Genomic DNA, 25,978 nt, shown 5'->3' with positions numbered 1-25,978 from the left:
AAAGACCTCGAAAGTGGCCACCTTATCGAGTTGTGAAACAGTCAGTAGAATAGATTACTTTTAGGAATGGATAGATAACATCTTTTTTAGCAGAAACCCCCTCAAAAACTGTATGTATTTATAATCACAGCCAGACAGTTGACAATCTGTAGGCAGACGGGCTTAGTCGCACATCCTCCAGCGGAAGTGGGCGACTGGTGGTCGTGACTGCCAGTCCAGAACGGGGTATCCAGACATCCGCTGGAGGTGTTCAACCTGTCAAAGAGGTTCTCTGGCCAAAATACAATCATCAAGCTGGCTCAAATTGAAAAGCTTCCCGAACCCTCCTATTATTTCAACAACTTTTTTTGTTAAATCGATCGATATCTAAGTTCGATCCCTTTTTGAGGTTCAATTAATTTCCTAACAATCCCTTCATAACTTTTGACCGATTCCAAAGTCCAAAGATCCTTTTGGAGCACAACCACCTGCCTTTCAACGCACACACACACACTCCTCCGGCCCGTCAATTAAATGGACTCCGTCTGGGGAAACTAACCAATTTCATCTTATTATCCCACACAGAACCCAGAAACGGGTTCTCAGCTTCAGTTTCTGGTTCTCGTTGTTCTGGACCGGCAATCACGTTTTGGAGCTCTTTTCTGTGCCATGTCCAGTCTGGGCCTAACCAAAAAAAAAAAACACTATATATATAAATTTTTATGTGGGGAAAAACAAGAGAAGGCTAAAAGCCAACGCAGACAGAAAATGATTTGCAGTTCATTAAGACGACCGAACCCCATGATCCCCCCATGAAGGAGGCGAGCAATAGGCGATGACTAAGTCACCGGATCGGGGCTGTTCCATGTGCTTCATGAGATTGGATTCAGTTGAGTCCCCGCCAGACCAGAGGACAACGGTCAACAGAGACACAGTTGGCGTTGATAAAGTTGCACTTAGATATAAAAATATCACAGAAAACATTATTTTAATAATTTATGAATATTTTTAAACCCTTGATTTACGATTTTCTTAAAAGAAGTATGTTATAATTGTGTAATTTAATTTTTACTAAGTATGAAAAGGCTATTTTCTCCAAGTGTTTGGCCCAACTAGGACCCACCAAGATAATACTGTCTGGACTGGGTGGGCAGACTTCTGGATATGCCTGGAAATATTATGGATTAGGGACTAGCTAAGTGGGTTGAGCAAGGTGGGATTAGGTGTGTCTACAAGCTTGTTGGCCTAAACGCTTTCATAGCCAGTTTGCCAGGCAGTGTTGGCCCACACCCTGAAGCGGGCTCACATGTGACCAATCGATGATGGAACGCCTTTCCTTTGGGGCCTTTGGGTCTAACTTTTAGTGACTTTCATCATTGATAACTCCCCGAAAGTTGTTCTCACCTCTAAAATGTTTTTCTTTGGCTTTTTTTTAGCAGCACCGCCAGGAGTCGCAGTCGCCGGATTACCACCACCGCTATGCCAGCAATGGAAAATTGCCCCGGGCGGCGGCCTCCACCAATGGCAATGGCACCACACAAACCGTCACAGTCGATGTGCACCATCACCAGAATGGTGGAGCCACCAAGCAGTTCATGGCCAGCAACGCCAACAACATAAACAACAACCACATTGGCAGCATCAACCACAGTCGCAGCAGCAGTCTGAGCCACAACATCCATGCGGTGGCATACAGCGAACTGAGTGCCGCACCACCGGCCTTTGCCACTCCGCCCACGCGTAGGCGGTTCTTCAACCACAAGAATCTTCGCAGCGCTCTCACCGGCTCCAATGGAGGTGGATCGGGCGGTGGAGTAGGTGGTACTGGAGGAGGTGGCGGTCACAGACGCACTGCCTCCAACGGAGGTTGTCCCATTGACACGGCATCGATCCTATCCGGCGGTAAGTTCAGAATGTGTTCAAGGTGTCGGGGTCAGGGGTTAGCAGAGACTTTTCTTAGAGAAGAGATTTTATTTATTTTTGGTGAAGGATTTTATATTTTCTTAATTTTTTATGCTTTTTAAATTAAAAGGAAAAGACTTAGTAGAAGTTTAGTACAGAACCTTAAGCATAAAGCCCAAAACCTTTAGAAAACATCCTTTCCTCGAAAAGAAATCTCACCCAGCATCCAATCATTAGATCACCATCACAATCAGCACCAACATGACCCAGAGCAGCAGGTCACGGGCAAGGAATCGAATGCCCTGAACACATCCACCTGCTCGGATTCGGCGGTCACCCGGCGGCGTCGCAAGAACGTGAGCAACCATAACCTGAAGACCACCTCCGCCCAGCACGGGGCCAGTAGTGAGAACCGCCTGAACAGGCTCAGCCTGGCCGGGACCTCCGTCTATGCCGGACATCTGTCGTCGCTGGTCTTCGGAAAGATCAAGTCCCTGTGGAGCGTCAACTCCTCCAACTCGAGCGAGACGGGATTGAATCAACTATCAGGCACGGACATTTCGACACTCGCATCCTTCATTCTGCATGCTGCATCCTCGTTGATTGCATCTCATTATCCCAATCTTGTTATCCTTATTTTTATGGACTCTTACTTGTTGCATGTTGTCCTAATAACTTATCTTTAAAATTTTAATTATAGTTTAAAACTAATTTAAGATGTTCTTGCAAGGTTGTCTTTAAAAATTATGATTGAGAAGAAATCCTTAAACCTAATCCTTACTTATCATTCCACAGGAAGCGACGCCCTGGATCATTCTCAGCACTCCTCGTTTCTGAACGAGAAGCTCCAAAAGGATCAGCTCCATGCCCGCTTGGGACTCCTCCTTAACGATCCGGGAAGCAATGGCAACACCAGCAGCAGCGGCAGTGGTTGCGATCCCATCTCCGTGCACTCCACCGCCAGCACCACCAGCAGCAGTGGCGTGGGAGCGGCCAGCACCACCACCAGCGGCTCCTCACAGAACACCAGTCCGGAGCAGACGCTGACCATCGGCGGAGGGCTGTTCAGTGGCAGTCAACTGTCGGTGGCCACCAGCCATGTAAAGGAGGACGCATTGAGTTTGTGCGGCAAGTTCAAGGCAGGCTGCTCCATGTTGCATGTATACGAGCCGCTGCCGAGCAAGGGCCGCAAGGGAGCAGCTCGGAGATCCACTCGAGGTCAACAAGGATCCTCTAGCTCCTCAACGGCAGCGGCAGCAGCAGCAGCGGGAGGATCCAGGGGACTTACAGCCTCTACTCTGGCGGCTGTCCAGTTGGCCCTCAAGCCACTCTTCTTTGAGGTGCCCCTGCAGGAGCCGGATCCTCCGTACTTAGGGCGTCAATGGCTGGTGCAGCAGCTTTCCAACATTCTTCTGGGAACCGAGACCCGGGTGGTGCTGATCAATGGACAGCCGGGCACCGGCAAGACCGCCTTCTGCCTCCAGCTGGTGGAGTACTCCTGTTTCGGTCGCCGCCAGATGCAGGACGATCCTGATGGAATCTACAGCCAGCTGCAACTAGGCGCCCACTGCGAACGGATGCGGGGCCTGGCCTCCCACATGGTGGGCTATCACTTCTGCCAGGCGGACGCCAATCTTACCTGCCAGGTGCCGGACTTTGTCCACTCTCTGGCCGCCCAACTGTGCCAGGCTCCGCAGCTAACCGCCTACAGGGACTACCTCCTGTCCGAGCCCCATCTCCAGGACATCCTTAGTGTTCGCGAGTGCATAGCCGATGCGGAGCGCGTCATGAAACTGGCCATTCTGGAGCCACTTGCTCAGCTGCATCGGGCCGGCAAGATTCCAGCCAAGGTGGCTGTCATCGTGGTGGATGCCTTATGCGAGGCTGAGTACCACCGTCCGGATCACGGACACACCATCGCCAGCTTCCTGGCCCAGCTCACGCCGCACTTTCCCGCGTGGCTGAAACTGGTGGCCACAGTCCGCACCCAGATGCTGGAGCTGGTGAAGGCTCCGAGCTACACCCAACTTACCCTGGACAGCTGGGCCAGTAGCCAGGCCCTGCAGCAGGACATGCTGGACTATATTGCCGCCCGGCTGGCGGACAGTCCGGAGATCAGGATGAACATCGGCGGTGGAGGAGTAGGCGGTGCCCAGTCGTCGCAGGGATCTCAGTCGCAGACGAAGTTCGTCTCACACTTGCAGTCCCTGAGCCGGGGCTCCATGCTGTATGCCAAGCTCATCCTGGATCTCATTGCCCGGGGCCAGTTGGTGATCAAGTCCTCCAGCTACAAGGTGCTACCCGTTTCCCTGGCCCAGATCTTCCTGTTGCACTTCAACCTACGTTTCCCCACCGCCCGCAGCTTCGAACAAGCGGCTCCCATTCTGAACATCTGCCTGGCCGCCCTCTATCCCCTGACGCTGGACGAGATCTACTACAGCATGGAGGCCCTGAGTCACGGCCAGGAGCCGCTCAGCTGGCCGGAGTTCATGCAGCGCTTCAAGTTGCTGGACGGATTCCTGATCAAGAGGTTGGACAACACATACATGTTCTTCCACAGTTCTCTGAGGGAGTGGCTAATGCGCCGGGATGAGGGCGAGTCGAGCAAGTTCCTCTGCGATGCGAGACTGGGCCATGCGGCTATCGCCTTCCGGCTGTCCCGTCTGCAGGCCCCGCTGTCGCCCCAACTCACCCTGGAGCTGGGCCACCACATGCTTAAGGCTCATCTCTACGGAGGCTGCAGTCAGGCGGTGCTCTCGCCGAGGGATTTGCAATCTTACTGGCTGGCCGGCGCAGCGGACAACATTTCCGGTTCGCTGGGAGCCCTGCGCAATGTCTACAGTCCCAATCTGAAGGTCTCCCGACTGGTGCTCCTGGCCGGAGCCTCACCGAATCACCGCACCGACTACATGGGCGGAGCTCCCATTCTCTGCATAGCCGCCCACGAGGGAATCCTGCCTATGGTGAGCCTGCTGCTGGAATTCGGAGCCGACGTGGGTCTGACCAATAGCCAGGGCTGTACTCCGCTCATCCTGGCCGCCATGCGCGGGCACTGCGATGTGGTGCGTCCTCTGGTGGCCGCGGGCAGCAGCCTGGGACAGCTGGACATCACCCAGCGGTGTGCTCTGGTCCATGCCGCTCGCATGGGACACCTGAGTGTGGTTAAATACCTTCTAGCCTGCGACTGGACGCCTCGACCCCACTCCCAGGACGTGACTAGAGCGGTGGCCCTGCAGCAGGCTCTGATCGGATCCGCTGCCCAGGCGCACTGTAAGATTTTGGAGGACCTGCTGGACCTCAACGAGAGTGAGTTTGACCTGGACGTGAACGGAATGGAGCCCAGCAGCGGAGAACTGGCTTTGACAGCCGCCGCTCGACATGGCTGTGTCGACGTGGTGGGCATCCTGCTGTCCCGCGGCGCCCAGATCGATGCCCGGAACAGGCAGGGATACTCGGCGCTGTGGTTAGCCGTCAAGGAAGGGCACTGGAGCGTGGTGGAGCAACTACTACAACGCGGAGCCCTGCTGGACGAGCCTCTGGGACAGGCCAGAAAGACTCCCTTGATGATTGCAGCGGAGGAGGGTCACCTGGAGTTGCTGGAACTACTCTTGGCTAGAGGGGCCTCCCTAGAGGCGCAAGATCACGAGGGATTCACAGCCCTGAGCTGGGCCTGCCTGAGGGGACACCTCGCGGCGGCCAAGACGCTTATCGAAAACGGCTGCAATCGCCATCACGAAGACCACAACGGACGCACTGCCCTCGATCTGGCTGCCTATCAGGGTGCCGCCAGTCTGGTGCTCTACCTCCTGGAGCAGGGCGGCAACCTGGAGCACATCGATGTACATGGAATGCGACCGCTGGACCGCGCCATCGCCTGTCGGAACATCCAGGCGGTGCAGGTGTTCCTACGCAAGGGCGCCAAGCTGGGACCCACCACCTGGAGCATGGCCATGGGCAAGCCGGAGATTCTGGTGGTGCTGCTGAACAAACTGCTGGAGGATGGCAATGTGTTGTACCGAAAGAACCGCTTCCAGGAGGCTGCCCACCGGTATCAGTATGCCCTGCGCAAGATCTCCGGCCTGGAGCAGCTTCTCGAACGGAACGCGGTCTTTGCCCAGCTGCGGACCAATCTTCTGCTGAATCTGTCGCGATGCAAGCGAAAACTGAATGTAAGTAAAAATCAATCCTTTATCAGTTACTTCACTGACTTTTCTGATTTGTTGCAGGAACTTGATGCCTCGATAGATTTGGCCACGCAGGCGATTGCCCAGAAGCCACACAGCTACGAAGGATACTACGCCCGGGCGAAGGCGCGCATGGAGCTAGGTGCCTTGAACGAGGCCCTGGTGGATGCCAACGATGCCATGCAGCAGGCCGCCCAGAGCGGAGTGCTCTGCGAGGTGGTCGAGGTGCTAAAGCGGATTCAGACCGAGCTGCTCACCCGCATCACCATCAGCAGCGAGGATAGGGAGACCGGGAAGCTGGCGCATATCGGCGGTGGTGCCTCCTCCTCGTCCGTTTATGAATCTCACCACGAGATCACCGATTTGTAAATGTCGATTGTTGCTTATTCGAATTAATCGCTATACTAAATATAGAGATATCCTTTTAGGTCTAACTGTTTGCTATTTATTGCCTTCAAATGTTTTTTTTAAACTCATTTAATTCATTTAATTCATTTAATAATGCTCTTTATAATTGTATCTACGCATGTAAAAATTAGTTGTATTCAAATAATTACTTTAGGCTTCAGTTCTTATTAATACATTTTAAAAGTACGTTTTAAATAAATGCGAATTTCTTTAAGTTTAAATAAAAAAAAATATTTAAAAGAAAACTCAACTGGAAATTTGTGCAGTAAGCTTTTTGGGATGAAAATTAAATATGAAGACAAAGTTTAAAAATTTTATTGCATACATTTGGGCTTCTACATTTCTTTGCGATTAAAGAATAATACTATTTAATTTTTTCAGTTTTTATAGGAAATAAAACATCGCCTTATTGGATTTATAAAAACACTTTAAATATTAAACAATTTTAAAACAATTATAAAAGAATCTTAATCATAAAATATATATACAATATAAGCTTAAGCTATTCGAGCACAAATGACAACCTAAGGAGGGAGCACTTTTAAAAGGAATGGACAAGTTGGAAATGAAAAATTTTCTTAAAAATAAAATTAATGATTTAGAACTGGAAGATGAACAGTACAGAGGTTTGTGCGGATAAATAAATAAATCTTACAGTTTTTGTGAATTGCGCAAGGCAGTTAAACGTTGTGCCACCAGATATTCTTAAGTACAAAGTATAAACTTAACGATATCCTATAGTTTACATTTTCAAATCGATTTTGCATTAAGTTTACACAGTTCTGTGGGCTCTCTATCATCGCAGTGGTTCAAACGCGACTCGACAAGTGGAGCTGCAATCTGCAAGTGCAGCACATAATCGGGAGCTGAAAGAGTAATAGTTTTAGTATTTGGACAAATCAACAATATACACTAAATGGGTGTGTGAAGAGTGGTAGATGTGGCGTGAAATCATACAGAGGAGCAAGCTGCAAATGAAAACCAAGCATAAGAATTTTGGATTTGCGGAAAAAATGTTTTCGAAGAGTGTTATCATGTGTTTAAATACCAAAACTTGTCTCACTTTGCTCCAGAATGCTTTCCAAGTCATCGGGACTATCTATCGTTGGAAAATCAATGTTGGTTGACTCTTTCAGAATAACGCTGATGTCCTTCTGGGCGCTCATCAAGAACAAAGGCACATTTGCTTTGGCCAGCTCCTTCTGCAGTGATCCCATGCCTCGAGCTGCCGTAAAATCAAAATCTACAAAAGGAAAATAATAAGATATTAGGGGAAACTTTGTGAAATAAAAATCTAGAAAGCTTACCATGAACATGAGAACAATCCAGAACCACGGGAGCAGTTCCATGAGTGGTCAGCGCCTTGGAGATTCCCGATCGCACCCATTCCACGGCTGGGAAGTATAGGGAACTGTGCTTTGGACGAATAAGAATGTAGTTAATGCCGTTGGTGGTCTGCAGCTTGGAGACACTAAGGACAGGTCGGGCGGCTCGATAAACGAGGAAGGCCACATCGGCCCCCACACCCAGCAGTAGGCCAATCTCTACCCCCACCGCCAGACTCATTACGAAGGTAATGGCACCCGGCAGCAACTCTCGACGACTGCAGCGCCACAAAGGACGGATGACCTCGAATTCAATCATGAATATCACAGCCGAGATGATGACCGCACTCAGGGCTGCCTTTGGGATATACTGAAAGTAGGGAGCCAGCAGGCCCAGGGCTAGGAGAACCAGCACACTTGTATAGCAGCCACCGATAGGCGTCCTTACTCCACTCGCATGATTCACTGCACTGCGCGAGAAGGATCCTGTCACGGGCATGGAACTGCAAAAGGCGCCGCAAATGTTGCTCATCGAGAGGGCTACCAGTTCCCTCGTCGGACTAAGTCCTGCTCCTCCAAAAGCCTTCGAAATGGCCACATTTCCCAGGACGGCAATAATGGGTAATATCAGCATGGAAGGGCCCAATTCCGAAAGCTGAAAAGTGAAAGAGAAATGAAATACTTTAATAGGTACTTCGGTCTAGACATCATTCAAATAAATCATTGTCTTGCTGAGTAGAGATTGCAGGCTATAAAAAAACTGGATTTTTACCAAAAGAAGCTACATAAAATGTCAAAGCAATTAAACTGAGCAACTACGTCTCATTCTACTCTTACCATTTGCTCAAAGTTCTGTGATATTTCTGTGCCATTCTTGTCCAGGATGGTTGTCTCGAACTTTGGCACCGCAAGCTTCGGCAGGCCACTTTTAACCTTGCCCGTAAGGATATAAGGACAGCTATCCATCTGCTTGCAGGTGCTGTAGGCCAGAACACTGGTTACCAGCACAACCAGAGCGTTGCGTCCAGTGGCTATGACCCAGATGGTGCCGCTGATGAGTTGCTGTGCCCGCAAACTTCGCACTCGACCATCCAGCTTCACATCTTTAAGTTTCTAAAATAATATAATAATATTATAGAAATGATACAAAAATAAAGCATCTTAGCTTACCCGCAGCAACAATAATACTGTGATAGAGACCAATCCCAGAGTAAAGTCACCCCGTCGCACTTGATGTAGATTTCCGAACACAGATCGCATGGTGTTGATGAAGTCCGAGCCGGAGCCACCTTTTAGCCCAAGAAGACCCTTCAGCTGGGAGGTGCCAATGATGACTGCAGTGGCTGAAGTGAATCCGACCGTCACTGGCAGTGAGATGAGATCCACCAGGGCTCCCAGCTTCAGCACCGCCATTCCAAGTTCCACAATACCGGATATAAGGCACAATAGTATCGCATAAGCTGGCCCCGATCCCAGACCGAAGCCCGTGTGCCGGCTAGTCATTAGAGCGAGTAAGGCAGTGGGTCCAATGGTTACCTGGCGGCAGCTGCCGAGCATGGCGTACACGATTCCGCCCACAAAGGCCGAGTACAGGCCGTACTGGGGCTCCAAGCCGGCCAATGTCGCATAGGCCAGTCCCTGGGGCAGCACCGTAAGACCCACTGTGATGCCTGCTATCAGATCCGCCACCGCATCCTGGCCTGTGTATCCTTGCAGCCACTTAAGGCCCGGCAGCAGTCGATATCCCCAATCCCTGAGAGTCATGTTTTAAATATCTGTAAGATGAAGAGACTGTTTAAGAGTGTTGTTTATAGCTAATAATAGTGATGCTAGAAGCCGACATCTGAATAACTATTACAGGTCTATTATTACCTAAGAGCTGGAAACCTATTGTAGAATAAAGTCAGTGTTCTGGTGGGTTCAATGACTTACTTTGCATATTTATAAATCGGATCTTCTGCGTGACAGACAAGCCTATTCAAAAGTTGGCTCGCCAGTTTGACGAAAAGAAATTCAAGAATCCAAGACAATGGAGAAAAATACGAGTTTCTGGGTAAACAAACAGAACTCTTCACTCTAATAGACATGATATTACCTAAGAAACCTCTTCCCCCTAATAGATATGTTTATTTTACAAGTTTCAAGCATGATTCTTAGAAATATTTCAGGTTTTAAGCTCTCGATTACTAAACTCCGTAGAAACAATAAAAAAAAAATGATTAAATAGCCCCTAAATAACTCCTATCACATCTAAAGTGAAAATGATTGATGTTCTACAATACTATTAACTTTTCCCAAACTGATGAAATAACTTTCTTCTAGAAACAAGTTCCAATAAACTTTTTTAACATTTCCAATTAGTTTTCTAGACAACTGCGATAAGAACTCAAAACAAAAACAGAGAGCCCATCAAGGCTAGAGGGCCAAGGCAATGGAAACATTAGAGTTTTGAACGATCCCAGTAGGTTTTCTCGAAAAACTCACGTAAATATTTGCGCAAATGTTTTGGTGATGTCGGCGCAGAAAGGGGCACGTTCTAGCGTCCTCGAAAGGCCAGAGTTCCCAATTGGTATTGACTGCTTTGAGCCAAATTTTAGTTGGCTCTGGAGCAGTACTGATTACTTCGGGAGCTGGGGCAAGACTGAGTCGGCGGACCGGGTCTGCAGATCGCGTGCCCGAAGAATAACTTAATAACTGATCGGTGATCACACGACCGCCTCAATTAGCTCAACAAGTGGCTGGGATGGCTTGAAAGTATTGGTTCGGATCGCTCGAAACGTGATCAAATTGTCCAATTCTATAGAAACAAATACGGACACGAGATATGCGCACGTATATTGAATTTCGCATTGTTTTGCGGGCGATTTATTTACAATTTCGAACCAACAATGATTCGGTAAATATGAACAATTATTCTTATATTATTTGATGAAAATTTGGTGCTGAATAGCCCCCAGTTTAATAGCCAGTTTACACAATTTAACTAAAATTAACCAAATAACTAACTGCTTATTTTTAAAAGCTGCAATAGAGCATGTAAAGGTACATATATCAGAGCTACTTATTTAAGGAGGGCTTTCAACCACTCTCGTTAGTTTTAGAAATAATACATTCAGTTTAACTTATTAAGTAGAACCTTCTATTGATTTTGAAATTGCAATTTTTGCAAGAAATTGAAAATTTAATTCAAATTCTTGCCAATCAGATACTCTGTTTATTATACAATATATTCAAGGGCGCGATAAGAGTTTGTACTTATCAGCATAGAATTGCTTGAACACCACTCAGCAATTTATGAAAGGTTCGTCTCACATAACTGAGTCGTGAAATTATTAATCAAAAGCAATAACAAAATAAACGTGCAACCGTCCAAGACCTGAAGAGTTTGTTAACCCTTTGCAGAAACTGGTGAAATCCAACCAATCTCAGATAAATAATTAAGCGCTGGAGAGTATATACATGTATATAATTGAAGATTGTTGACAGCCAGCGTGATGGAATCTGTGCCGTTTTTCTTGTCTCTCAATTTCGCCCCGCATACCTAAAAAAAAAAACTAGTTTTCGACAACTCGTAATTGTAAACAAATCATCAAAAGGACAGGGGATACCAATTGTTTAGTGGTTGTTTATTTTTAACACGAGCTGTGGCTATTACAATTAGCACTGGCGGAAGCTGCTGAAAATAGGTCAACGTGGAAGAAAGCGGGGCACTCACACAGATGCACACGACGCACTTGTTGACGGGCTAACTTTCAAAAGATTTAACACACATCTTTTTAGCCGGTGCAATTTTGCAAAATATATTGCCTGGTTATCGGCTCTTACATCGATAAATTTTTGTAGTCTGGCATCCCTACTCCTTTGGTATTGTACAGCACTGAAACTTGACAGTCGTCTATCGAAAACATCAGTGATGGAATAGTGATGAATAATTTAAAATTCGTTCCATTGCAATGGAAAAGTCATGTATCATTTATATTTATATGTTATTCCAGAAAAGAGCAAAAAAAAACACAGTTCACCAATTGGATTAACATTTTTATATTTTATACATACATACATATGTACAAAAACTCAAAATTCAAAAATTGTGGCATAATTCATCGTACAAACCTATCGATATTCTTCTGCCCTGACGTTTTCTAGCACTGAAAAGCGTTTCATAGCGCTTGCCCACACTGGCTCGCAAATCATCCATTCTTGTATTATTATGGCCAATTGCTTTATTCGCTGACCAAATAATTCGTTCAAGCCGCAGCCATAGCTATTTCGCGAGGACTTGCAGATAGTGCTATATCTAAATACCGATTCCGTGCAGTGGGATCGCCGCACAGGAAGCGAAAGCGCCGAAAACGAGGCATTTTCCCCTCCGATTTGTCCCCTTTTCGGGCGAGAGACGCCGACCATCGAAACATTTTCCTGCGGTAGCATAAGGTTACACAGTCCGCCACAGCAATGAAATGGGTAAGCTTCGCCATGTTCGTCTCGAGTTGAGGACGTCACCGTCTCTTCGCTTAGTCCTGTAGTTGTTTTTGTGGGCTCGGTGTCTCCTCCACCCCCATGCGAAAAATGCAAGTGCATCGCTGGCTGTGAGTGTGCGTATGTGTGTGTGCAGTGTGCAGGGCGTTCTAACTGTTTCTGAGTGAAAAAAATTCAAGGGTTCCTTCCTTCCTGCTCGTCGGGCGTCAGGGCCACCAACTCATGACTCCGTCAACGACGAAACTCCACTCCCTCCCTTATTAGTGGGTAGGGAGAGAGTGTAGCCCTGCTCCCTGCTCCCTGCTAGGAGAATGGTTAGAAATGTCACTTTCTACCGTTCTGCCGTGTCGGTTGCTACGATTTGAATTAAATTTGATTTTCACTCTTCGTTGGTGTACACTGTACAGTATGTACACAGTTTATTGCCCATTTTACTGCAAAGATTTTCAGAGTAATGACCCTTTCGAAATAAAATTCAATTCTTAATCAAAATTTAAGTGTAAAGTTGTAATTTTCTTAAAAATCAATAGGTTTGCTTATAAAAAAACGATTTTAAAAGTAGAAAAGCCTCGAAATCAATTCTGTTCCAGGCCCTACTGAACCGAGACCTCTGAGCAATTAAATCCTGAGCAATAGAAAGAAACAATAACCGAGAGGGGAACTGGGATCTTGTTGCTTAAGACTCGGGTCATAGGTCAGTGCGAAGAGGTGGCTGAGGCGACGGTGCAGAGTGCGCACCAGGCGACGACCGGCGACGATGTAAGTAGCGGCCAATCGTGTAATCCACCCAACCACCCAGTAACCAACCACCTCCAAGCAATATGCCATTGACTTATTATTTGTTTTTTAGTTCAGCAGCTCAAAATTTCTACCTACCAGCACCTTCTAACCAGCAGAATTGGCCAGCAACTCTTCGTTCTAAACTCTTTTTTACAAACTCTTCTTTAGTTCTTTAGCCAAATCGTGTTTAACCAATTGGTCCGGCTATATTTTGTTATGTTGCTAACCTCCCTCCTCCCAAAAACACGCACACACCAAACATATTTCTTCTTATTTTATTCAAAATTATGTATGTCTAGTGTTCTAATTGGAAATGAAACCTAGACTCGTCCTTAAAAGGACATAAAAGTATACTTTTTAAAGAAAAATATCTAAAATCATGCCTTATACCCATCACAGACAATGCCATCGGCCATTAGTGGCGCGGCCCACGGCCAGGTGCACATACCCAGCAATGAGGAGTGCGGCATACGGGACGTGTGGAAGCATAACCTGGAGGAGGAGTTCCGCACCATACGGAAAGTGGTACAAAAATACCATTATGTGGCCATGGACACTGAATTCCCGGGAGTAGTGGCGCGTCCAGTCGGAGAGTTTCGCTCCACGGCGGACTATCACTATCAACTGCTGCGCTGCAATGTGGATCTATTGCGAATCATTCAGCTTGGCCTGACCTTCATGGACGACGAGGGCAAAACGCCACCGGGCTACTCAACATGGCAGTTCAACTTTAAGTTCAATCTAAGGTGAGGTCTAATATCTGGGGGCTTTCAATCTTGCCGATCTTGGCATAGATATGCTGATAGATTCTTAATAAGATGATGTGGTATCGGTTTTTAATCCTCGATGCACATTACTCTCTGTTTTTTCTCATCCACAGCGAGGACATGTATGCCCAGGACTCCATCGATCTGTTGCAGAATTCGGGCATTCAGTTTAAAAAACACGAAGAAGACGGCATCGATCCAATTGAGTTCGCCGAACTGCTGATGAGCTCCGGCATCGTACTGGTGGACAATATCAAGTGGCTGTGCTTCCATTCCGGCTACGATTTTGGCTACCTTTTGAAGCTCCTCACCGACCAGAACCTGCCCGCCGACGAAGGAGACTTTTTCGAACTGCTGCATATCTATTTCCCCAACATATTCGACATTAAGTATCTGATGAAGTCGTGCAAGAATCTGAAGGGCGGCCTGCAGGAGGTGGCCGACCAGCTGGAGCTGCGTCGTGTTGGCCCCCAGCATCAGGCCGGTTCCGATGCCCTACTAACGGGCATGGCTTTCTTCAAAATGCGTGAGGTACAGCATACTTTGGCAATTGATTTGCACTTTGACCTAGCCGCGCCGATCGTACTCTTTCCCTACCTGCTTGAGCACACAATGCACGTGAAGCCATCCGTCGGCCGGCTGAGCCTGTTGACTCCTGGTCGCTCGATCGTCGAGGGATCAGGATCATCTCCAGCGGTTTCAATGTCGGTGTCGGTATCGGCGGGATCAGTATCGGGAACGAGAACGAGAACGGGAATGGGATTATCCCCGGGGGATGACAATGCCAGCAATAACGGCAACGGCTCATCCAGCGAACTGCTCACATCGAGCTCCTTTCCGGTCACGCCACCCATTTCGCCAAATACGTCGAGTGGGGACGATGACAGCTCGTCGCTGGGCTACTATTTTCGCGTCATGTCGGAGTCGCTGTCCAACAGCACATCAGACTATTAGGGCAACCGATACTGATCTACTATAAATCATGGCTTTAGCACCATAACCATCATATTCATTGTCCTTTATTCATTATCCAGTATAAACTAGTAACCATTATTCGATTATCCATTTATGCTTAAGGTGTGGATCATGGATCATGGATCATGGATCATTGCCTGCGGGCATTCATTATTATTTTTTATTTAGTTTTTATGCATTATTATTGGAGTTGTGTGTAGCACACGAAGTGCTACTGAGTAGTGAGAACGAATCTGTAACTGAAGTTGACTAATTTGAAGTGTTAGTTAGTTCGAAACTACTATTGACTATTGAAAACATGCTTGTTATATTACTTAAAGTGTTTTGCGAGAAGAAATGAGATGAAAAGATGCTATTTGATTGATTTGAATGAAAAATTAAATGCATTGAAATTCATTTTTTGTTTATTAAAATAATTATTTTTATTTAATTTCTGGTATTTGGGCATTTAATACTTTGTATAATTAATATTTACTCAACAAGTGGCATGATTTATTTGTTTGCAGTGGATACAAAATCATTATTATTCTTTTTAGTTTTAAGTTATATATTATTGTTTTTGATTTGCCAGACTTGTATTAAATAATTATGTTTCCCATATATCTTTTATAATTTTAAGCTCTTTGTTGAAACAAATTTCCATACTCTGCACTGTGTATATAAGCGTAGCAAGTGCTTAAACTTCTAGTGAACTGACGAAAAGTTCTGACTAAAACAAGAATATCCCCGAATTACATATGTACAATATCTCCATTTCGAATCCTAACCCAACAAAATTAAGAAATCTGTAATAAAGTAGAATCTTCTTCACCTAACCATCACATCGGTAACGGTATGTAACATATATAAGCCAATAATTAATAAAATTATACCCAATTGAGGGATATAGATTTGATGCTTTGCAAGGTAGATATTAAATATACATATATATTCATGTGCTTCATACGGCGTAATGTATTAGATTTAAATTACTACTCTGCTTGGCTCACAATTATTTTCAATTAATTATCATCCACATATCCTATATCCTATAGACCTTATTTCAGTGACCGCTTTTCGCAACAATGTTTTCTGTCCCATCCAGTCAGTCCCCAAATGAATCCAGTAGCGAATTTTGGTTGCGCCGCCTAATGGACTTATCCCATTTCTTCACCCATTTCAGATGTTCTTCGAGGACAATATCGACCATGCCAAATACTCCGGACATCTGTACGGCCTCGGCACCTCGTTCATTGTGAACGGTACCAACTTCCATGAGAGCAACGGGGAGACGAACAGCGCTTCATGATTCGTGCTGATGGGCAACGTGGTTGTGCACGACAAGAAGTTCGAGCAAGAGCAGTGCAGTGCAGTGGATTTGGCTTCGGCTTCCATTTCCGTATCCGTATCCGTATCGGCATTAGTGCAGGCGGCCAGCTCAGCACCAGCTCAAGGCCATCAAAATCAAAACCAAAACCATCTTACTGGAACTGCTGCAACTACCACGTTATCGCAATAATCGCCAAATGATCAGATTTATTCAAAGTTTCGAGTTTGCCACGGAAACCGCAGTTTTCTTTATTATTATTATTTTTTTTTACCCGTTTATATAAATGTATCTTCTCCGGTTAGCCGCCCGAGGAGCTCCTCTTCCGATGTTCGCCAGCAAGTCCCAAACATGGCTAAACCAATTGTAAATCGCAAAAAAAAAAAAAAATATGAGAGAACCTTGTAAACCCAAAATAGATCCAATTTCAATATCTGCATGTCTTAAATGTGTTACGAATACAAAACTAAGGTAACTAAGCTAATATTGTAAGCCGAATGGCAAAATAGAATATTGTGTACTTGTACAAAAAAAGAAAAACCAACAAAAACAAAACAATATATTTAAAACTTTTTAGTCTACAATGCAAATCTTTCTCTAATAGATTAAATGCTATTTTATTTATGGATATTACCTCGATTTTCAAATTGGTTTTGTTAATTTTTTATTTTTGCATTGTTTTGAAACATTTGACAGGTTCACATTTGACTTGAGACTCAACTACCACAAAGTTTAATCATAAAATTACTTAGTTTGCCCATTTTTAGCTTTACTTTTTAAGAAACTGGGTTTTTAGATACAATTTTTTGAATTATTTTTCATTTTGGCGGCCAAAACTGTGGTCAGTGCGGCAGTTTACACTTATTTCTCACAGATGGCGCTGCGTTTTATTTTTGTAGTCAATTTTTAGTGCCGCCAGATGATAAGCTGCCTAAAAAGCTAGATTCTGATATAAAATAGGATTTAAATATGCAAATAAACTTATTGCAATAAATATTTCAAAATTTCATTTTAATATATGTTACATCTAGCCTGAAATAAGCTAATCTGGCAGCCCTGTTCAAATTTCACATTTTCTCTTAGATTTGTGGACTGTTATCGATATTTCTATCGAAGTTTTGTTCCATCTCTAGAAGCGACTGAAAGAAAAAGAAAAACGGAGTGCAATTTGATTGTTTTTAAACAATCAATAGCAAATTAAAATAGTTTTCAACCTCAAAAGCCGGCCGGCGCTCCACCCAAGTCGGCTGCATGCAGTTGGAGCACGTGAAACGGAGAAAGCCGCGTTGAAATGTGCAGAATTGGAAAAGCGGCAACAATAACAAAGCAAAAGTGAAATTGACGCCGGTCCAGGCGCCACCCCTCATGGAGAACCTTAAAATAAGCGAGAAGCTGTTTGAGGACGTGATTTATTTCGTTCTCGGCAATTTGGACGAGGAGGTATGGCCGTAAAAGTGTTTTTCCACTGCTGTACTGCATTGTTACCAAGCGTGGGTGTGTTTGTGTACGTGCGTCTGTCGTCCGGACACAGGGTGTCTCGTGGCGGTCGGGCTGCCGTGGGGTGCTCTGCCAAATGCCCGCCATAAATGTTGCCGGTTTTTTTTTTGTCGAAAAGAAACACTTATATCTTTGTTTACTTTCTGCAGATTGAACGCTTTCTGAAGAGCGGCGGAGCACAGTCGAAACTTTACCTATCGGACAAAATCACACACCTGATATGTGCCAACAACTACTCGGAGGAGGAGCTGTCCATGAACTTGGACCTTTACAGTGCCATCCCGGTGACCGAGCAATGGATCGTGCACAGCGCCAAGCTGGGCCGGATGGCCTCGACCCGGGCCTTCGATCCCAGTCCCAATCAGTTACGGCTCATGCGAGGTATTCGCGCCGCCATAACAAACGTGGTGGCTGGGGACCGGCGGCGGCTCTATGCCATGCTGACCTACCACGGCGCCGTGGTGACACACAGCTTCGGGGCCACCAACACGCATCTGGTATGCGGAGCGGCCACCGGAGGCATCTACAACAAGGCGCTGGCGCTTCCCAAGAACGCCATAATCATTGTGACGCCCGACTGGGTGACCGACTGCCTTAAGTTCAAGAGCTGCCTGCCGTCGGAGCCGTATCATCCCCGACTGCTCAAGCCCATTGAGAAGCAGAGGAACCAGAAGCAGCAGGCAGCGGCGCAACAGCATCAAATTCAGCAACAGATGCAGCAGCAACAACAGCAACAACAACTGCAGCAGCAGCAACAGATGCAGCAACAGCAACAGCAGCAGCAAATACAACAAAGCGCCGCCCCTACTCTGTCGGATATTCTGGGCTTTGGAGAGGATACTGCTGCTGCCAAGAGCATAGCCAGTATAAAATCTCAGCTGCAGGCCTCGGCCGAACAGATTCAGCAGCAACATCAACCACAGCCTATATCAGCACAACAGCAAGTGGTCTTCGTGCGACCCCAGCCACAGCCACAACAACAGCCGATGCAACACCCAATGCCGCAAGCAGGACCACAGGCTCCTGCTCCGCCCCATTCGCAGCAACAGCAGCAGCAGTTGATCATCCAGCAGCAAAAAGTCATTCCCGCCAATTTGCAGCAGCAGCCGCAGAGTCAGCAGCAGATTAAAAACATTCTGCAGCAACAGCGTCAGATGAAGAACACGCAGCAGCAGCAGCAACAAGCTCAGCAACAGCAGCAGCAACAAATTCAAATGATTCAGCAGCAGCAGCAACAACAGCAACTTCAACAGCAGCAGCAACAACAACAACAACAACAGCAACCGATCATGCAACAAGATCCCCTGCAGCAGCAGCAGCAGTCGCCCCGGCTACCCACCACCCCCACTGGCCGACAAACACCTCGTACACCGCAGTCCACAACGCCACAACCCATCCAGTCGCCTCAACAACATCACCAGCAACTTATTCAGCAACAACAGGTATTATTGTGTTTTTTAATTAAATATTCCTCTAATATAGTATCTATTAAACTTTTCCAGCAACAGCAAGTCGTGCAACAGCCGCAACAAATGGTACAGCAACAGCAGATGGTGCCGCAACAAGTTGTCCAGCAGCAGCAGCAGCAGTCTGTGCCTGTTTCTCCGCAAATCATGCACCAACATTTAATGCGGCAACTGCAGGTTCTGAACCAAAACCAAATGCAAATTCAGCAAATCATTCAAAGCGGACAGCCTCTGACGCCCCAGCAACAACAGCAACAGCGGCAGATCCAACAGCAGCAGCAGCAAATAATGCAGCAGCAACAACAGCTGCAGATGCAGATTCAGCAACAGCAGCAGCAGCAACAACAGCAGAGCCTTCAACAGCAACAATCGCCAAGAATGGTGCAAAACAGATCGCCGGTAATGCCGCCAAACACTCCCTCGCCATCGCTGCAGCAGCAGCAGCAACTGCAGCATGCCAGCAACAACATGCTGCCGCCGCAATCGCCGAGGCAGCTGCAGTCGCCAGCTCCCCAGATGACGCCACCACCGCCACCCTCGCCCCAGAGTGCCCAGCAGCAGCATCTGCGACAACAGCAAATGCAGCAGAGCCGGCAGCAGCAGCACATGATGGGATCGCCCCAACAACCGCAACCGCCCTCCATGATGTCTCCCCAACAGCAGCAACAGCAGATGCAACCCTTCCAGCAGCCGGTTCATCAGCAGCAGCGGATGCAGTTGCAGCAACAGCAGCAATTGGCGCAACAACAGCAGCAGCAGCAGCAACAGCAAAGTCCGCAACACATTTCGGCACCTCAGTCGCCGCAAATTTCGCAGACTCCTCCCATGCAGAGCAAACTGCATCCGAACCAGACCTTGGGCGGCCAGCAGCAGCAGTCGTTTTCGCAGCAGAAGCCCATCGATCCAACAGACCCCGTGCAAGTGGCGCAGGTCCTTAGCCGATCCACGTTGAGTAGCAACCAGGACTCGTTGATCATGAGGCAGCAGCAGCTGAAGCAACAGCAGCAGATGCAGCAGCAACAGCCGCAGCAGCAGCATACTCCCTCGCCGCGACAATCGCCTTTGCAGCAACCGACGACACCAACCTTACAGCAGCAGCAGCAACAACAACAGCAACCGATTCAGCAGCAGCAGCAACAGCCTCCACAAGTAAGTCAAATATTAGTTGAAATATTAAGATTCAAAAGCTTATATTCGATCGCTTCTAATTTCAGCAAATGCAACAGCAGCAACAACAACAACAGCAGCAGCAGCAGCAACAAATAATGGCACAACAGCAACCGCAATCTGTTCAACAACAACAGGTGATCACTCAGCGACATGTGATTAACACTTCCACGGCCCAAGGGCAACAGATCATTCAGAGCCACATGATGAACCTGCAGCAGAAGCAGCAGCAAGTGTTGCATGTCCAGCAACAACAGCAGCAGCCAGCGCAGCAACAACAGCTCCCTCAACAGCAGCCACAGCAGCAGCATCAACAAGTACAATTCACACAACAGCAGCAAATAGCGCTTGGAACTGGGGGTCAGGTGCGAATCATTCAGCAGACAATTCAGCGTCCACAGCAGCAACAACAGGTAGCTCCGCAACAACAGCAGATAATCGGACAGTTTCCGCAGCAGCAGCAGCAATTGCAGCAACAACAACTGCAACAGCAGCAACCACAACAGGTAATGTTTTTTATTTTCTATTCATAGTCCATCAAAAATAATAATTTTTAACTTTTTTAGACACTCCAGCAGCAACAGATGCCACAGCAACAACAGCCTCAAATTCTGGGAGTCCAGCAGCAGCAGCAACAACAACAACAACAGCAACAGCCGCAGCAGATGCAGCCACAAGGCAAAACATTCATTATCAGTCAGCAGCACTTCAATCAGCTCAGCGTTCAGCAGCAGCAGCAAATTCTGGCCCAAAATCCACAAAACCAAAACGTATATGTTGTTAATCAGACAAACCTCGCTCAGCAGCAACAACAACAGCAGCAGCAGCAGCAACAACAACAGCTTGTGCAGCAGCAGCAAATGTTGCAACAACAACAGCAGCAACCGATTATGCCGCAGCAACAGCAACGAATGCAAATGCAGCCGCAACCACAGCAAATAGTTGTCAACCAGCAGATCATAAGCGATCCTCAACGGCTGCAATATTTGCAGCAGCAGCAGATTATTCAGAAACAACAGCAGCAGCAACAGCTTGTGGGAGCGCAGCAGCAGCAGCAACAGATCTTGATTCAACAGCAACAGCCACAGCAGCAGCAACAGCAAATATTGCAGCAAAAGTTGCCCATCGACCCGCAGCAGCAGCAGCAACAACAGCTTCTGCTGCAGCAACAATCGCCCCAGCATCATCCGCAAATGCAGCCACAGCCCCACTGGTCGCCGCAGAGTCCGGCATCTGGTCAGATGGGACCCGTAACGCCGGGAACGCCTACGAGTAGTGTGGGTATGCAGTCGCCCCTGCCGGGTGGGCCGTCCACCCCTCAGCAGCAGCAACAACAGCAGCCCCAGCAGCAGTTTGTTCCCCGGGGACTGCGTCCTCAGACCTCATGGCCTGGCCAGCAACAGCAGCAGCCCCCGACAGTCCAGCAGCAGCAGCAGATTGTGCTCCCACCGCCCCAGCAGCAGCAGCAACAGGCGCCGGGTCAGGTGGCGCCACAGCAACAGATAGTGCTGCAACAGCCGCAGCAACAGAAGATCGTCCTGGACGAGAAGACGCACGCCCACTTCATGTCCCTGGATGCCCACAAGCGGGCCGAGTACATCACCAAGCTCAACCAGCAGAACAAGCCGAGGGTGATGCTGCGCCAACAGGTGGCCTACCAGCCGCGACCCGGTGCTCCTGGTGGCATGGTTGCTACTCGTCCCGCCGGACCAGTGCCGCCCGGCCACATCATAGTCCAGAGCCAGATGCCACCAGGCCTCACGCAGCAGCAGCAGATGCTCTGGCTGCAGCAGCAAGGAAAGCGACAGGTGGTTGTGCGCGCCGGCGGTACTCCCGGACTGAGTCCCATTCAGCAGCAGCCGGGAGTGGCGGTAGGACCTCCGCAACAGCAGCAGCAATCGCCCCAACAACAGCCCTTCAATCCCAACGATCCCAATCAGCAGATGCTGCTGCAACGCCAGCAGTTGCGTGTCCAGCAGATTCCCATCCAGCAGCAGGCTCCGCAGCAAATGGGAAAGCAGACGGTCCAGCTCATAACTGGGCCCAATGGCCAGCTCATCGAGCAGCAGACCATTGTCCAGCAGCAGCAGCAACCCACCACTCCCACTACCCCGGGCCCGGGAGGTGTGGTGGTGCCTGGTGGTCCCCCAGGCAGTGGCAACATAATGACTCAGACATTGGTGATGACATCCACGAGTAAGATTAAACATGAATCCTTTTTTTATCGAAAAAGAGTAATCTTTTGAATCCTTTTCAGCTCCCGATGGACAGCCGCAGCAGACTCCGCAGCAGATGAACTTGAAAACCAAGACCGCACTGGCCAACATGCTGAGCAGTCGCTTGGGAAACAATGGAGTGCAGCCGCAGCAGCAACTCATCCAGCTCCCCGATGGCCAGCAGCAGCCTCAGCAGCAGATTGTCCAGCAAGTAGTGGTGACCGGCGCACCGCAGCAGCAGCAGCAGCAATTGCTTCTCCAGCAGCAGCAGCAGCAAATGGTGGTGCAGCAGCAGTTGGCGCCACAGCAGCATGAGCCACCTTCGGCGGCCGGGGCTCTGAGGATGATGGGGCAACAGCACAACGCGGCAGTTGGTGTGGGAGTAGGTGTGGCAGGGCCACCTCGAACGCAGCAGGAGCTGCTGATGCTGCAGCAGCAGCAACAACAGCAACAGATGCTCCAGCAGCAGCAATTGCGCAGAGTGGTGGCCGTGTCGCAACAGCAGCAGACGCCGCAGCAGCACCTGGTGCAGCATCAAATAGTGGTTGCTCCGCCGCAGTCGCCGCAACAGCAGCAACAGATGACTGTGGGCGTGGGTGTGCCTGTACAGCGGCCGCCACATGGCTTCATCCAAGCGCGACCCGGTCAGCAGGCCATTCCCATGCCCCAGTTTTACGGCCACAATCCCAATCTGAAGCTGCCCGCCGATCTCTTCCTGGTGGGCTGCACCTTCTTCATCGTGGAGTACGACGAGACGGACGGCGACGAGCTGCCCATTTGGCTGGACACGATTCGGCAGTTCGGCGGCGACATCGAGCGGACGTATTGTCCTCGAGTTACCCATGTCATCTGTCGCACTCAGCGCCATGGAGTGGTGATGCAAGCCCTCCGGGACGCCAAGCGTTGCGTCACCGCTTACTGGCTGAGCGACATCTGCCTCAAGAGGCAGTTGATGCCACCGTGGCAGCCGCTTCATCTCCCGTTTCCCAGCCAGTTCGGCTACCGGAAGCCGCTTGAGCGCTACATCATCACCTCGGAGGGATTCGAGGGCGAAGAGGTGGTCCGGCTGCAGCAGATGGCCGAGGAATGCGGCGCCATCTATACGTCCTATCTGTCGAAGGTGAACACGGTCGTCGTCTGCAAGCAGCTGGAGGGGAATAAGTTCAATGCCGCCAAGGAGTGGAACATCCCGATGGTCAACGCCCTCTGGCTCAGCGATGTGTGCATCGGCAACCTAAGTGGACTGTCCCAGTACGACAGCCCCAAATACCAGCAGTACAACCTGGTGGCTCCATTCCGCATCGAATGCAACTTGGTGGCACATCTTCTAAGTAATAATTTCGTCTTTAAATATTGTTTGGAATTGTAATTAATGTCCTCCATTGTAGCTGCTTGGAAAGCGCCCATCAATCTCACCCAGGAGGCACATGAACGTGTGAAGCGTCATCTCTCCGACCCGTACAGCAGCGAACAGAAGCTGAAGCGCCAGAAGTTGAACTCGTTCCAGCAGGAGCAGCTGCCCGAGCAAATAGTCTGCCTCGAATATCCCACAACCACCAAGCCGCCAAAGGTTATATTCTCTCAGGTGGCCGATGTGGAATCTCTCAAGAAAGCAGTTCTGTAAGTACTTGGAGTGTCTTCCTTTTATGATATATAAAATAATCTCCCTAATCTTATACAGAATTTTGGGTGGCATCGTAGTGGATAGTCCGGCCGACGCCACTCATCTGGTAATGACACGCGAGAGTCGCACCTGCAAGCTGATTCAGGCCTGCTGCCACGTCGACTATGTCCTCAAGTCCAGCTGGATCGTGGAGAGCGCCAAGGCTGGCAAATTTGTTCCGACCGAGCCTTACCGCATCCAGCACATACCAGTGGACGAGAACCTACAGTTCAACTTGGACACTGTCCTCTGTGCACCCACTCGTGATACCTTGTTTGCGGGGAAGTACTTCCACGTCACGCCAGACGTGTTCCCGGCCCGCGAAGATATCATCAAGATGATCGAGTACTCCGGCGGCAAGGTGGAAGCGAAGCGGAGAAGCGGCGCCGCTGTGGCCGAGGCGCATGTCCAGTCGCCTGACTCCTACATCATCGTTACCTGCCCGACGGACATGCACCTGTGCGCGGATCTAACGCGGCACGGCAATCCCAAGTGCCACATTGTGTCGACGGAGTTCGTCATGAGCTCGATCCTCAAGCAGCAGCTAGAGATTGAGCCCAACCTGATACCCTACCTGTACAATAATAATAATGTCAACGCCTGCAACAGCAACAAGTCCTAGCGCCGAGTTTTTTGGTTGTTGTAGGAGCGTCTTACCACCGTTCCTAGAACCAATACTACTTAGAAACTCTTGATCTTGCAGGATGTCCAGGCTCTTGAATACATATCGGTTACATATGTAATTCTCCATATATTAGTTTATCATTTTATATAGAACCTTGCCTCATCTAATTACCTTTTGTAAATTGTAAATAGTCTTAATAATTCGCACTCTTTGTTTAAAACTCGTACTGTAGGATCTAAGAATATTAAGTTAAGCTCAACATCTGTATCTTTATCTCATCGTACTGTGTGTCTGTCGTATTCGTTTGCAAACAAGAAACGATAAAATGCACTGCCTCTGTCAAGAAAGGACATCTTTTGAAACCAAATAACATATTTTGAACATTATTTTAGATGAAATTACTATAATAGGAAGGGACCGTAAAGTCAGAAAATAATGAAACTTTATAGACAAGCCATAAACCTTATAAACTATTCTTCTTTTTAAGAGTATATCTATAAGAAATGCCCCAATAAGCACGCTAATTAAGTTACTGTTTCATCCCCGGTACTTTTTCATCTGATGAGGCCTTTATCTAATAACCCCATTTTCATCCCATGGAAGCGAAATACAAGTCAACATACGAATTTAAGGATGGTATGATTAGGGAGTGGAAATATTTTACTAGAGCAGTCGACCGACATGTGCAAGGATGATGAAAGAAAAATAATAAAAACAAGAGAATATCTACCTTAATTAGTGTAAGGACCAATAATTTTATAAACGAGTATATTTTTGTAGGTTCATTAACCACTAGCTTATGGGGAAATCACACGAAATTATGCATTTCCCGGAGTATACGAACAGTTTCACAGAAAACAAATGATATTTGCTGGCTATTAGTATTTTAAGTACTTGTCACATTAGTAAAGCCAATATTTTCAAAGATATATTAACATTAGTTAGGAGTTGTGCGAAATATATATGAAATAAAAATATTTACTTGTAAAAAAAAATACAACTGGCTTTGTTTTAAAGGGTGGTGTTCCCAAAATCCCTTTCTCTATTAGTATTTTGAGTATTTGTTAAATTAGTAAAGCCAATATTTTCAAATATTTATTAATATTAGTTAGGAGTTGTACGAAATATATGCGAAATAAAAATATTTACTTTATTTTGAAGGGTGGTGTTCCCATAATCACTTTCTCCTAAAAAGTTAAAGCTATAGCTATTAGCTATAAAAAATATCTAACCAAATCC

At 47.6% G+C, this 25,978-nt stretch overlaps 4 protein-coding genes across 19 annotated transcripts in view; 3 read left to right on the top strand and 1 right to left on the bottom strand.

Annotated features, from left to right (window-relative positions):
- The window catches only part of LOC6493267 (protein TANC2), a 52,207-nt gene extending 45,674 nt beyond the window's left edge, over positions 1-6,533 (top strand). For 4 of the 7 annotated variants that reach the window (XM_044714883.1, XM_044714886.1, XM_014908812.3 and 1 more), the window contains 3 exons: positions 1,416-1,881; positions 2,677-6,050; positions 6,108-6,533. In XM_044714883.1, the coding sequence (XP_044570818.1) occupies positions 1,416-1,881; positions 2,677-6,050; positions 6,108-6,434 (4,167 nt within the window). In that variant the 3' untranslated portion in view covers positions 6,435-6,533. Of the gene's footprint in view, positions 1-1,415; positions 1,882-2,118; positions 2,431-2,676; positions 6,051-6,107 lie in introns of all 7 variants that reach the window. The other 3 variants (XM_044714884.1, XM_044714887.1, XM_044714888.1) reach the window with 2 other exon arrangements.
- Positions 6,534-6,766: 233 nt separating this feature from the next.
- Positions 6,767-11,659, bottom strand: LOC6506693 (sodium-independent sulfate anion transporter). Of its 5 annotated transcripts, none has more exons than XM_044714890.1 (6): positions 11,514-11,659; positions 8,969-9,573; positions 8,636-8,911; positions 7,781-8,453; positions 7,522-7,716; positions 6,767-7,441 (listed from the first exon to the last, which is right to left on the bottom strand). In XM_044714890.1, exons 2-6 carry the CDS (start codon positions 9,560-9,562, stop codon positions 7,425-7,427), a joined length of 1,755 nt encoding a protein of 584 aa, XP_044570825.1. In that variant the 5' UTR covers positions 9,563-9,573; positions 11,514-11,659; the 3' UTR covers positions 6,767-7,424. The 5 variants fall into 5 exon arrangements, with proteins under 5 accessions (XP_044570825.1, XP_014764868.1, XP_044570826.1 ...); XM_014909382.3 differs by having other exon boundaries at positions 6,767-7,339; XM_044714891.1 differs by having other exon boundaries at positions 7,537-7,716.
- Positions 11,660-11,870: 211 nt separating this feature from the next.
- Positions 11,871-16,733, top strand: LOC6493268 (CCR4-NOT transcription complex subunit 7). 5 transcript variants are annotated; one of them, XM_032454692.2, is made up of 5 exons: positions 11,871-12,262; positions 13,457-13,803; positions 13,938-14,538; positions 14,574-14,588; positions 14,620-14,832. In XM_032454692.2, the coding sequence occupies exons 1-5, from the start codon at positions 12,254-12,256 to the stop codon at positions 14,776-14,778; spliced, it is 1,131 nt and encodes a 376-aa protein (XP_032310583.1). In that variant the 5' UTR covers positions 11,871-12,253; the 3' UTR covers positions 14,779-14,832. The 5 variants fall into 5 exon arrangements, with proteins under 5 accessions (XP_032310583.1, XP_014764299.1, XP_001957405.2 ...); XM_014908813.3 differs by lacking the exons at positions 14,574-14,588; positions 14,620-14,832 and adding exons at positions 12,868-13,036; positions 15,962-16,733 and having other exon boundaries at positions 11,884-12,262; positions 13,938-14,355; XM_001957369.4 differs by lacking the exons at positions 14,574-14,588; positions 14,620-14,832 and adding an exon at positions 15,962-16,733 and having other exon boundaries at positions 11,884-12,262; positions 13,938-14,355.
- A 445-nt stretch (positions 16,734-17,178) lies between these two features.
- Positions 17,179-25,734, top strand: LOC6493269 (PAX-interacting protein 1). Of its 2 annotated transcripts, XM_044714745.1 has the most exons (8): positions 17,180-17,545; positions 17,752-19,044; positions 19,105-20,217; positions 20,283-20,741; positions 20,802-22,431; positions 22,493-23,782; positions 23,840-24,071; positions 24,133-25,734. In XM_044714745.1, exons 1-8 carry the CDS (start codon positions 17,471-17,473, stop codon positions 24,734-24,736), a joined length of 6,696 nt encoding a protein of 2,231 aa, XP_044570680.1. In that variant the 5' UTR covers positions 17,180-17,470; the 3' UTR covers positions 24,737-25,734. The 2 variants fall into 2 exon arrangements, with proteins under 2 accessions (XP_044570679.1, XP_044570680.1); XM_044714744.1 differs by having other exon boundaries at positions 17,179-17,545; positions 17,752-20,217.
- Positions 25,735-25,978: the final 244 nt, after the last annotated feature.

The sequence above is a fragment of the Drosophila ananassae genome, chromosome 2R (assembly GCF_017639315.1).
Source record: "Drosophila ananassae strain 14024-0371.13 chromosome 2R, ASM1763931v2, whole genome shotgun sequence".
NCBI lineage: Eukaryota > Metazoa > Arthropoda > Insecta > Diptera > Drosophilidae > Drosophila > Drosophila ananassae.
This window is presented reverse-complemented; position numbering and strand designations above follow the sequence as displayed.

What these genes read in the sequence shown, in the direction of transcription:
- LOC6506693 (XM_014909382.3), bottom strand. Translation starts at nt 9,562, where the DNA reads ATGACTCTCAGGGATTGGGGATATCGACTGCTGCCGGGCCTTAAGTGG. An exon ending in CAGTATTATTGTTGCTGCGG is followed by an intron (nt 8,912 to 8,968) that starts GTAAGCTAAGAT and finishes ATATTATTTTAG; the next exon opens with AAACTTAAAGATGTGAAGCT. An exon ending in GGATTGTTCTCATGTTCATG is followed by an intron (nt 7,717 to 7,780) that starts GTAAGCTTTCTA and finishes TTCCTTTTGTAG; the next exon opens with ATTTTGATTTTACGGCAGCT.
- LOC6493268 (XM_032454692.2), top strand. An exon ending in AACTTTAAGTTCAATCTAAG is followed by an intron (nt 13,804 to 13,937) that starts GTGAGGTCTAAT and finishes TCTCATCCACAG; the next exon opens with CGAGGACATGTATGCCCAGG.
- LOC6493269 (XM_044714744.1), top strand. Translation starts at nt 17,471, where the DNA reads ATGGAGAACCTTAAAATAAGCGAGAAGCTGTTTGAGGACGTGATTTAT. An exon ending in AGCAGCAACAGCCTCCACAA is followed by an intron (nt 20,218 to 20,282) that starts GTAAGTCAAATA and finishes TTCTAATTTCAG; the next exon opens with CAAATGCAACAGCAGCAACA. An exon ending in ATTGGTGATGACATCCACGA is followed by an intron (nt 22,432 to 22,492) that starts GTAAGATTAAAC and finishes AATCCTTTTCAG; the next exon opens with CTCCCGATGGACAGCCGCAG.